The sequence below is a fragment of the Heteronotia binoei genome, chromosome 3, assembly GCF_032191835.1.
Source record: "Heteronotia binoei isolate CCM8104 ecotype False Entrance Well chromosome 3, APGP_CSIRO_Hbin_v1, whole genome shotgun sequence".
NCBI classification, from domain to species: Eukaryota; Metazoa; Chordata; class Lepidosauria; order Squamata; family Gekkonidae; genus Heteronotia; species Heteronotia binoei.
In genome coordinates, this window is record NC_083225.1 from 189,952,280 (window position 1) to 189,964,606 (window position 12,327).

Sequence of the window (12,327 nt, forward strand, 5' to 3'; positions counted from 1 at the left end):
GGGGCCAGCCAGTTCCTCTGGAGGGCCGACAACAGGGCACAGAGGCCGAGGCCTTCCCCTGAGAAGGACATCAGAGGAGCCCTGCTGGATCAGACCAGTGAGGGTCCATCTAGTCCAGCCTCCAGTCTCACACAGTGGCCAACCAGTTCCTCTGGAGGGCCAACAACAGGGCACAGAGGCTGAGGCCTTCCCCTGAGAAGAACATCAGAAGAGCCCTGCTGGGTCAGACCAGTGAGGGTCCATCTAGTCCAGCCTCCAGTCTCACACAGTGGCCAACCAGTTCCTCTGGAGGGCCAACAACAGGGCAGGGAGACCGAGGCCTTCCCCTGAGAAGAACATCGGAAGAGCGCTGCTGGGTCAGACCAGGGAAGGTCCATCTAGTCCAGCCTCCTATCTCACACAGGGGCTAGTCAGTTCCTCTGGAGGGCCAACAGCAGGGCAGAGAGACCGAGGCCTTCAAAAAACATTAGAAGAGCCCTGATGGATCAGACCAATGAGGGTCATATGAACAAATGAAGCTGCCTTATACTGAATCAGACCTTTGGTCCATCAAAGTCAGTATTGTCTTCTCAGACTGGCAGTGGCTCTCCAGGGTCTTAAGCTAGTCCAGGGTCCATCTAGTCCAGCAGCATGTCTCACGCAGTGGCCAACCAGTTCCTCTGGAGGACCAACAACAGGGCAGAGAGGCCGAGCCCTTCCCCTGAGAAGAACATAAGAAGAGCTCTGCTGGATCAGACCTGGGAGGGTCCATCTAGTCCAGCCTCCTGTCTCACACAGCGGCCTGCCAGTTCCTCTGGAGGGCCAACAACAGGGCACAGAGGCCGAGGCCTTCATAAGAACCTCAGAAGAGCCCTGCTGGATCAGACCAGGGAGGGTCCATCTAGTCCAGCCTCCTGTCTCACACAGCGGCCTGCCAGTTCCTCTGGAGGGCCAACAACAGGGCACAGAGGCCGAGGCCTTCATAAGAACATCAGAAGAGCCCTGCTGGATCAGACCAGTGAGGGTCCATCTAGTCCATCCTCCAGTCTCACACAATGGCCTGCCAGTTCCTCTGGAGGATCAACAACAGGGCAGAGAGGCTGAGGCCTTCATAAGAACATCAGAAGAGCCCTGCTGGATCAGACCAGGGAGGGTCCATCTAGTCCAGCCTCCAGTCTCACACAGTGGCCTGCCAGTTCCTCTGGAGGGCCAACAACAGGGCAGAGGCCGAGGCCTTCATAAGAACATCAGAAGAACCCTGCTGGATCAGACCAGTGTGGGTCCATCTAGTCCATCCTCCAGTCTCACACAATGGCCTGCCAGTTCCTCTGGAGGATCAACAACAGGGCAGAGGCCGAGGCCTTCATAAGAACATCAGAAGAGCCCTGCTGGATCAGACCAGGGAGGGTCCATCTAGTCCAGCCTCCAGTCTCACACAGTGGCCTGCCAGTTCCTCTGGAGGGCCAACAACAGGGCAGAGGCCGAGGCCTTCATAAGAACATCAGAAGAACCCTGCTGGATCAGACCAGTGTGGGTCCATCTAGTCCAGCCTCCAGTCTCACGCAGTGGCCTCAACCTGTTCCTCTGGAGGGCCAACAACAGGGCACAGAGGCTGAGGCCTTTCCCTGGTAGGAATGTAAGAGGACACCTGCTGGAAGCCAGCAAAAGCCCACCCAAGATGACCAGCGTCTCACCCTGCGCTACGGTGGACATCACGACGGAAGGCGTGGAGGACACCACGGTGGTCACGGCCACGGTGCTGGGGGCGGAGGAGGGGGCGGAGCAGCCGCCGGTGCTGCTGCTGACCAGGGAGGACTGGGGGGCGGTGATGACCACCGGCTGCTTCTGAGTGGTGGAGGCGATGACGGAGGTCGGGACGAGCTTGGTGACGGCGGCGTAGTTGTGAGACTTGGACAGGATGTTGGGCACGAAGGTGGAGCTGGGAGACGTGGTGACGATGATCACCTGGAAACGAAAGCAGAAGCACGTTTCATTCGCTGCGCTGGGAGCCAATGGCGGGGATGGCGCTTCTAAGCTTTTGCTAACGTCGTGAAAGCAATGTGTGTGTGTGTGTGTGTGTTTTTAAATTTTGAAAAGCTTTATTAATATAAAGTTCAATGTACAATAGCGATGAGACATCAACAGATGTGTAGCATGTACCAATATAAAATAGGGAAAGGGAAACATACAAGGTTAGCTATTAAAGCCTAATTACAGCATTAGTTGACATGACATCAAAACAGCATGGTATGAGTCATTAGGGTTCCTTCTGTCCTTCGAGACTTTCTCAATAAAGGGACGCCATTTGCACATAAAGTCTAGGGAAGCGGTTTGGGAGGAGGAACGAGGATCCAAATCATAGGTGAGCTTATCTGAGACAAAATAATCCCACAATTTCAGCCACCGTGCCTGTCTCGAAGGAGGCGTTTGTTGCTTCCAAACCAGGGCAATCGCGAATTTAGCTGCTACGAACATGTGTGAAACTAGTTCTTCTGTGTGGTCAGGAGTGCGTGAGGCGCCTGCAAGGTTCAGAAGAGCGTACTCTGGCGTGAATGGTGGAGAGTATGAGGTGAGGGCATGCCCTTCTTGGTAAATTAGCTTCCAAAAGCTTTGTATGACGGGGCAGAGCCACCAGGAATGGAAAAATGTGCCTCTCTGGCCGCAGTTCTTAAAACAGAGAGGTGAAGTAGAGGAAGAGTGTGATAATCGTGCTGGAGTCATACACCAGCGTGTGAGCCATTCAAGTTCTCACACGCTGAAAGCAATGTCACCCCAGAGTTGGAAAAAACTGGCGCTTGCACAGGGGACCTTTCCTTTCCTCATCGGGCTTTGATGACTGTCAGGGCCTTTTTTTGTAGAAAAAGCACAGCAGGGACTCATTTGCCTATTAGGCCACACCCCCTGATGTGCCAATGTTTCACACAGGACACTCTCCTGACCCGCTGGATTTTGGGGGCTTGTCATCGGGCTTTGCGCGGCACCGTGGCGCAGAGTGCTAAAGCAGCAGTACTGCGGGTCTGAGCTCTCCGCTCACGGCCTGCGTTCGATCCCCGGCGGAAGCTGGGCGTTCAGGTAGCCGGCTCGAGGTTGACTCAGCCTTCCATCCTTCCGAGGTCGGTCAAATGAGGACCCGGCTCGCTGGGGGGAAAGCGTAGACGACTGGGGAAGGCAAGGGCAAAACCGCCTCGTAAAAAGTCTGCCGTGAATACGTTGTGAAAGCAACGTCACTCCAGAGTCGGAAACGACTGCTGCTTGCACCAGGGGACTACCTTTACTTTTAAGAGCTCTGTGTTGCAGAGTGGAAAGGCTGCAGTACTGCAGTCTGAACTCTGCTCACAACCTGAGTTCGATCCCAGCGGAAGCTGGGTTTTCAGGTAGTCAGCTCCAGGTTGACTCAGCCTTCCATCCTTCCGAGGTCGGTCAAATGAGGACCCAGCTTGCTGGGAGGAAAGTGTAGAGGACTGGGGAAGGCAAGGGCAAAACCGTCCCGTAAAAAGTCTGCCGTGAAAACGTCGTGAAAGCAACGTCACCCCAGAGTCGGAAACGACTGGCGCTTGCACAGGGGACCTTTCCTTTCCTAGATGGCCATTATAGAGCCCCGTGGCGCAGAGTGTTAAAGCTGCAGCACTGCAGTCCTAAGCTCTGCTCACGACCTGAGTTCGATCCCCGGCGGAAGCTGGGCTTTCAGATAGCCGGCTCGAGGTTGACTCAGCCTTCCATCCTTCCGAGGTCGGTAAGATGAGTCCCCAGCTTGCTGGGGGGAAAGCGTAGATGACTGGGGATGGCAATGGCAAACCACCCCGTCAAAAGCCTGCCATGAAAACGTCGTGAAAGCAACGTCACCCCAGAGTCGGAAAGGACTGTTGCTTGCACAGGAGACCTTTCCTTTCCTCATCGGGCTTTGATGATTGTCAGGGCTTTTTTTGTAGAAAAAGCACAGCAGGGACTCATTTGCATATTAGGCCACACCCCCTGATGGCACCACTGTTTCGCACAGGGCTTTTTTTTGTAGGAAAAGCTGAGTAGGGGCTCGTTTGCAAATTGGGCCGCACCCCTGACACCAAGCTAGCTGGAACTGCGTTCCCGTGCATTCCTACTTAAAACAAGCTTTGGTGATTGTCTGTTCTGAGTCTCCGGCAGGGGGAAAGCTAGGTTCGAGTCCAGTTGCAGCTGAGACGCAGTAAGATTTTCGGGATGTGCACTTTCAAGGATCAAAACTCCCTTCAGCAGAGTGCTGAAGCTTGAAACGCCGAAAGTCTTGTTGGTCTCTAAGGTGCATCGAGAAAACAGAGCATCACTGCCCCAGACGTAACTCGAGAGAGAAGCCATGTTGGATCAGGCCAATGGCCCGTCCAGTCCAACACTCTGTGTCACACAGTGGCCAAAAACCAGGCGTCATCAGGAGGTCAACCAGTGGGGCCAGAACACTAGAAGCCCTCCCACTGTGCTCCCCCCCAAGCACCAAGAAGACAGAGCAACCCTGCCCGAGACGTAAGAGGAGCCATGTTGGATCAGGTCAGTGGCCCATCCAGTCCTACACTGTGTCACACAGTGGCCAAAAACCAGGTGCCAACAGGAGGTTTGCCAGCAGGGCCAGAACTCCAGAAGCCCTCCCACTTTTGCCTCTCCAAGCACCAAGAGTAGAGACATCACTGACCCAGACATAAGAACATAAGAGAAGCCATGTTGAATCAGGCCAGTGGCCCATTCAGTCCTACACTGTGTCGCACAGTGGCCAAAAACCAGGTGCCATCAGAAGGTTTGCCAGCAGGGACAGAACTCCAGAAACCCTTCCACTGTGGCCCCCCAAGCACCAAGAAAACAGAGCATCACTGCTCCAGACATCAAAACATAAGAGAAGTCGTGTTGGCCGAAGCCAGTGGCCCATCTGGTCCAGCAGGGCTCTTCTGATGTTCTTATCAGGGGAAGGCCTCAGCCTCTATGCCCTCTTGTTGGCCCTCCAGAGAAACTGGGTGTCTACTGCATGAGACAGGAGGCTGGACTAGATGGACCACTGGTCTGATTCAGCAGGGCTCTTCTGATGTTCTTAGGAAGGCACTGGCCACTATACCCTGTTGCTGACCCCCCACAGATGAACTGGTTGGACATTATGTAAGAAAGGATGCCGGACTAGATGGGCCACTGGTCTGATCCAGCAGGGCTCTTTCTAGGTTCTTCTCAGGGGAAGGCCTTGGCCTCTATGCCCTGTTGTTGGCTGTCCAGAGGAACTGGTTGGCTACTGCGTGTGACAGGATGTTGGACGAGAAGGACCACTAGGTGAGACCCAGCAGGGCTCTTCTTCAGTCCTTATCAGGGGAAGGCCTCCATCTCTACGTCCTCCAGAGGAACTGAACAGCCACGGCATGAGACAGGAGGCTGGACTAGATGGACCCTCACTGGTCTGATCCAGCAGGGCTCTTCTGATGTTCTTAGGAAGGCCTTGGCCTCTCTGCCCTGTTGTTGGCCCTCCAGAGGAATTGGCAGGCCACTGTGTGAGACAGGAGGCTGGACTAGATGGAGAAAGAAGTACTTTTCTCCCTTTCTCACAATACAAGAACTCGTGGGCATTCGATGAAATTGCTGAGCAGCCAGGTTAAAACAGATAAAAGGAAGTCCTTCTTCACCCAAAGGGTGATTAACATGTGGAATTCACTGCCACAGGAGGTGGTGGCGGCCACAAGCATGGCCATCTTCAAGAGGGGGTTAGATAAAAATATGGAGCAGAGGTCCATCAGTGGCTATTAGCCACAGAGTGTGTGTGTGTGTGTGTGTGTGTGTATATATATATATATATATATATATATTTGGCCGCTGTGTGACACAGAATGTTGGACTGGACGGGCCATTGGCCTGATCTAACATGGCTTCTCTTATGTTCTTATGACCCTCACTGGTCTGATCCAGCAGGTCTCTTCTGATGTTCTTATGAAGACCTCAGCCTCTCTGCCCCATTGTTGGCCCTCCAGAGGAACTGGTTGGCCACTGTGTGAGACAAGAGGCTGGACTAGATGGACCACTGGTCTGATCCAGTAGGGCTCTTCTGATGTTCTTATGAAGGCCTCAGCCTCTCTGCCCTGTTGTTGGCCCTCCAGAGGAACTGGCTGGTTACTGTTTGAGACAGGAGGCTGGACTAGATGGACCAATGGAATGATCCAGCAGGGCTCTTCTGATGTTCTTATGAAGGACTCAGCCTCTCTGCCCTGTTACAGTCCCTCCAGAGGAACTGGTTGGCGACTGTGTGAGACAAGAGGCTGGACTAGAAGGACCACTAGGTATGATCCAGCAGAGCTCTTCATAAGTCCTTATCAGGAGAAGGCCTACGTCTCTACATCCTCCAGAGCAGAGGTGGCCAACAGTAGCTCTCCAGATGTTTTTTGCCTAAAACTCCCATCAGCCCCAGCCATTGGCCATGCTTGCTGGGGCTGATGGGAGTTTTAGGCAAAAAAACATCTGGAGAGCTACCGTTAGTAACCCCCGCCCCAAAGGAATTGAATGGTCACTGTGTGAGACAGGAGGCTGGACTAGAAGGACCACTAGGTGTGATCCAGCAGGGCTCTTCTTAAGTCCTTATCAGGGGAAGGCCTCCGTCTCTACGTCCCCCAGAGGAACTGGATGGCCATTGCATGAGACAGGAGGCTGGACCACTGGGCTGATCTAGCAGGGCTCTTCTTAAATTCTTATCTTCTACCACTGAACCACAGCCTCCTCCCAAGGTTTGAGCTCAGAGAAAGGGCAGATAAAAACACTCCTCCCCCCCTGCACACTCCCTTACCTTCTGGGTTGTCGTGTTGGTCGTCTGCGTGGAGGGCTTGGTGAAGGTGATCTTCACCGGGGACATGTGGGGAGGCAAGGAGTTGGCAATGCTCTGCATGATGCTGCTCATCTTCGGGCTGCCGGGCACCGTGATGGTTTTCGTCACCGGCGTGACGGCCTTCGGCACCTCCTTCAGGAGGACGGGCGACGAGCTCGAGGAGTTGGTGCGGCGCCTCTTGCGGGGCTTCTCGTCGTCGTCTGAGCAGCTCACGCCTGCAAGACACCCGCCCCCCGAGCGTTTCTTAGCCACGTGGGAGCCACGTTCAAAGGCAGCAAACCTCCGAATCCCAGAGCCAGGAGGCGACATCAGGGAAAGGCCTCAGCCTCGCTGCCCTGTTGCTGGCCCTCCGGAGGAACTGGTTGGCCACTGAGACAGGATGCTGGGCTAGAGTGACCACTGGTTTCATCTAGCAGGGCTCTTAAGTTCCTATAGTGCAGGGGTGGCCAACGGTAGCTCTCTGGATGTTTTTTTTTGCCTACAACTCCCATCAGCCCCAGCCATTGGCCATGCTGGCTGGAGCTGATGGGAGTTGTAGGCAAAAAAACATTTGGAGAGCTACCGTTGGCCACCCCTGCTATACTGCGTAGCCCCATAAACAAATGAATAACTTACTTTTATCTGACTGAACTATAATATTCTTCCTGTGCTTGAGTCCAGTAGCGCCCGAAAGACCAACAACATTTCGGGGGTGTAAGGCTTCCAAAGTCAGAGCTCCATTGGCCTGATCCAACATGGCCTCTCTAATAAGACGACGACATTGGATTTATATCCCGCCCTCCTCTCCGAATGTCAGAACAGCTCACAATCTCCTTTATCTCCCTGCCCCACAACAGACACTGTGTGGTGGGTGGGGCTGAGGGGGCTCTCCCAGCAGCTGCCCTTTCAAGGACAACCTCTGCCAGAGCTATGGCTGCCCCAAGGCCATTCCAGCAGGTGCAAGTGGAGGAGTGGGGGAATCAAACCCGGTTCTCCCAGAGAAGAGAGCTCTGGCTGACCCAAGGCCATTCCAGCAGCTGCAAGTGGAGGAGTGAGGAATCAAACCCGGTTCTCCCAGAGAAGAGAGCTCTGGCTGACCCAAGGCCATTCCAGCAGCTGCAAGTGGAGGAGTGGGGAATCAAACCCGGTTCTCCCAGATAAGAGAGCTCTGGCTGACCTAGGGCCATTCCAGCAGCTGCAAGTGGAGGAGTGGGGAATCAAACCTGGTTCTCCCAGAGAAGAGAGCTATGGCTGATCCAAGGCCATTCCAGCAGGTGCAAGTGGAGGAGTGGGGAATCAAACCTGGTTCTCCCAGAGAAGAGAGCTCTGGCTGACCCAAGGCCATTCCAGCAGCTGCAAGTGGAGGAGTGGGGAATCAAACCTGGTTCTCCCAGAGAAGAGAGCTATGGCTGATCCAAGGCCATTCCAGCAGGTGCAAGTGGAGGAGTGGGGAATCAAACCTGGTTCTCCCAGAGAAGAGAGCTCTGGCTGACCCAAGGCCATTCCAGCAGCTGCAAGTGGAGGAGTGGGGAATCAAACCTGGTTCTCCCAGAGAAGAGAGCTATGGCTGATCCAAGGCCATTCCAGCAGGTGCAAGTGGAGGAGTGGGGAATCAAACCTGGTTCTCCCAGAGAAGAGAGCTATGGCTGATCCAAGGCCATTCCAGCAGGTGCAAGTGGAGGAGTGGGGAATCAAACCTGGTTCTCCCAGAGAAGAGAGCTATGGCTGACCCAAGGCCATTCCAGCAGGTGCAAGTGGAGGAGTGGGGAATCAAACCCGGTTCTCCCAGATAAGAGAGCTCTGGCTGACCCAAGGCCATTCCAGCAGCTGCAAGTGGAGGAGGGGGGAATCAAACCCGGTTCTCCCAGATAAGAGAGCTATAGCTGACCCAAGGCCATTCCAGCAGGTGCAAGTGGAGGAGTGGGGGAATCAAACCCGGTTCTCCCAGACAAGAGAGCTCTGGCTGACCCAAGGCCTTTCCAGCAGGTGCAAGTGGAGGAGTGGGGAATCAAACCCGGTTCACCGAGATAAGAGAGCTATGGCTGACCCAAGACCATTCCAGCAGGTGCAAGTGGAGGAGTGGGGAATCAAACCCGGTTCTCCCAGACAAGAGAGCTCTGGCTGACCCAAGGCCATCTTAGCAGGTGCAAGTGGAGGAGTGGGGAATCAAACCCGGTTCTCCCAGATAAGAGTCCGCACACTTAACCACGACACCAAACTGGCTCTCCGTGTTCTTATGTTTGTTAGATCCTAGTGGGAATGTGGGTCCTTGAGCCCTTAGACCTGCTCGGAAGCTGGGAGATACAACCAGTAGTGGCAAGCCCTTGACAATCGTAGCTTTGACTCCCGAAAGCTCATACTCTGGAAATCCCGTTGCTCTCTAAGGCACGACTGGACTCGAAGCTTGCTCTTCTATGGCAGAACCACAAGGGTGCCCTCTTCGAATGTCATTAATACATAAAATAAAAGCAAGAGCTCCTCTAAAACAGCTCTCCAGACTCCCAGTTTGATGCTTACCTTGTGCCTCTTTTCACTTACTTTTAACGTAAACGGCGCTTCCGCTCGGCAGGACGACCACGTTGGAAGCCGGGCTGGCGGGTCTGGGGGACTTGACAGTGGCGATGCTGCCGCTCGGAACCGGAGTGGATGTGGGAGTGGAAGTTGTACTCGTGTAGGAATAGCACACCACCACTGGAGAGGAAGAGGAAACACATGGGGCACGAACAAGGGTTAGACTCCTACTGTTCTCTCCGTACCGTTGACAACTTTCAAGTCACAGGTTGACTCTCCAGCACCCTCAGTGAATCATACAGTTGGAATCATAGAGTTGGAAGGGACCTCCAGGGTCATCTAGTTCAACCCCCTGCACAATGCAGGAAACTCACAAATCCCTCCCCCTAAATTCACAGGATCTTCATCACTGTCAGATGGCCATCTAGCCACTGTTTAGAAACCACCAAGGAAGGAGAGCCCGCCACCTCCCGAGGAAGCCTGTTCCACTGAGGAATCGCTCTAACAGTCAGGAAGTTCTTCCTAATGTTGAGCTGGAAACGCTTCTGATTTAATTTCAACCCACTGGTTCTGGTCCTACCTTCCGGGGCCACAGAAAACAATCCCACAGCATCCTCTATAGGACGGCCCTTTAAGTACTTGAAGATGGTGATCCTATCACCTCTCAGCAGTATTTTGATTCCTTTTTGCAGCAGTAGGAAAAGCTGTGCCAGCTAAAGCCTGAACCCAGCGTAACAGAACATAGGAACATAAGAGAAGCCATGTTGGATGAGGCCAATGGCCCCTCCAGTCCAACACTCTGTGTCACACAGAGGCCAAAACTCAGGTACATTCAGGAGATCCACCAGTGGGGCCAGAACACTAGAAGCCCTTGCACTGTTGCTCCCCCCCCTCCCAAGCACCAAGGATACAGAGCATAACTGCTCCAGACAGAGTCTTCCATCTAATAGTTTGTGGCTAATAGCATAAGAACATAGGAGAAGCCATGTTGGATCAGGCCAATGGCCCCTCCAATCCAACACTCTGTGTCACATAAGAATATAAGAGAAGCCATGTTGGATCAGGCCAATGGCCCCTCCAGTCCAACACTCTGTGTCACATAAGAACATAAGAGAAGCCATGTTGGATCAGGCCAGTGGCCCATCCAGTCCAACACTCTGTGTCACATAAGAACATCAGAGAAGCCATGTTGTATCAGGCCAGTGGCCCATCCAGTCCAACACTCTGTGTCACATAAGAACATAAGAGAAGCCATGTTGTATCAGGCCAGTGGCCCATCCAGTCCAACACTCTGTGTCACATAAGAACATTAGAGAAGCCATGTTGGATCAGGCCAGTGGCCCATCTAGTCCAATACTCTGTGTCACATAAGAACATAAGAGAAGCCCTGTTGGATCAGGCCAGTGGCCCATCTAGTCCAATACTCTGTGTCACATAAGAACATAAGAGAAGCCATGTTGTATCAGGCCAGTGGCCCATCTAGTCCAATACTCTGTGTCACATAAGAACATTAGAGAAGCCATGTTGGATCAGGCCAGTGGCCCATCTAGTTCAATACTCTGTGTCACATAAGAACATAAGAGAAGCCATGTTGTATCAGGCCAGTGGCCCATCCAGTCCAACACTCTGTGTCACATAAGAACATTAGAGAAGCCATGTTGGATCAGGCCAGTGGCCCATCTAGTCCAATACTCTGTGTCACATAAGAACATAAGAGAAGCCCTGTTGGATCAGGCCAGTGGCCCATCTAGTCCAATACTCTGTGTCACATAAGAACATAAGAGAAGCCATGTTGTATCAGGCCAGTGGCCCATCTAGTCCAATACTCTGTGTCACATAAGAACATTAGAGAAGCCATGTTGGATCAGGCCAGTGGCCCATCTAGTCCAATACTCTGTGTCACATAAGAACATAAGAGAAGCCATGTTGTATCAGGCCAGTGGCCCATCCAGTCCAACACTCTGTGTCACATAAGAACATTAGAGAAGCCATGTTGGATCAGGCCAGTGGCCCATCTAGTCCAATACTCTGTGTCACATAAGAACATCAGAGAAGCCATGTTGGATCAGGCCAGTGGCCCATCCAGTCCAACACTCTGTGTCACACAGTGGCCAAAAAAACCAGGTGCCATCAATAGGTCCACCACTGGGGCTAGAAGCCCTTCCACTGTGCCCCCCCTCTGAAGCACCAGAATACAAGGCATCACTGCCCCAGACAGAGAGTTCCAACAATAAGCTGTGGATAATAGCCACTGATGAACCCCTGGTCCATATGCTTACCCATTCCCCTATGAAGCTGCCTTCAACTGAATCAGACCCCCCTGGGTCCATCAAAGTCAGTCTTGTCTACTCAGACTGGCAGCAGCTCTCCAGAGTCTCAAGCTGAGGTTTTTCACGCCTATTTGACTGGACCCATTTTAGATGGAGATGCCGGGGACTGAACCTGGGACCTTCTGCTTACCAAGCAGATGCTCTACCAGTGAGCCACCGTCTCTCCCCTTTTGAGAAATGAGAGCCCCGTTCCCAATCCCCCAACGGCCACCTTACCGTCACTTTCTTTGCTCCCCGTTTCCGCGGGAGACGGAAGAGAAGCATTGTGCTGGAGAGCAGCGTTGGCAACGGCGTTTGCCGTGACGGTAAACGCCGTCTGGGGGACCAGCCGTGGCATCAGAGGGACCAGCCGCCTCCCTTCGATGGACCATTCGGAGGAGCTGTTTGGCCCGGACATGCTACGAAGAAACGCAAAGGTCCAGATTCAGCGCTCCGTCTAGTCACAACTCAGATGGGTTTGTGCAGCCACGAGGCACTGCTGTTCAACTCTTCTGACCTGCTGTGGCCTCCAGCTTAAGCAGGCCAAACAATTCATAGAATCACAGAGTTGGAAGGGGCCTTTACAGACCATCTAGTCCAGGGGCGGCCAAACTTGCTTAACGTAAGAGCCACATAGCATAAACAACAGATGTTTGAGAGCCACGAGACATGAACATCAGTGAAGGGAGGGAGGGAGGAAGGGAGGGAGGGAGAAAGGGGGAGAGGGGGGAAGGGAGG

At 53.4% G+C, this 12,327-nt stretch overlaps 1 protein-coding gene across 1 annotated transcript in view; it reads right to left on the minus strand.

Annotated features, from left to right (window-relative positions):
* LOC132569158 (BRCA2-interacting transcriptional repressor EMSY-like) overlaps positions 1–12,007 on the minus strand; it is a 35,984-nt gene extending 23,977 nt beyond the window's left edge. Inside the window, exons 1-4 of the mRNA XM_060235345.1 lie at positions 11,827–12,007; positions 9,308–9,460; positions 6,752–7,005; positions 1,674–1,944 (exon numbers count right to left, since the gene is read on the minus strand). Of these exons, the coding sequence (XP_060091328.1) occupies positions 1,674–1,944; positions 6,752–7,005; positions 9,308–9,460; positions 11,827–12,007 (859 nt within the window). The remainder of the gene's footprint in view (positions 1–1,673; positions 1,945–6,751; positions 7,006–9,307; positions 9,461–11,826) is intronic.
* Between the last annotated feature and the right edge of the window lie 320 nt (positions 12,008–12,327).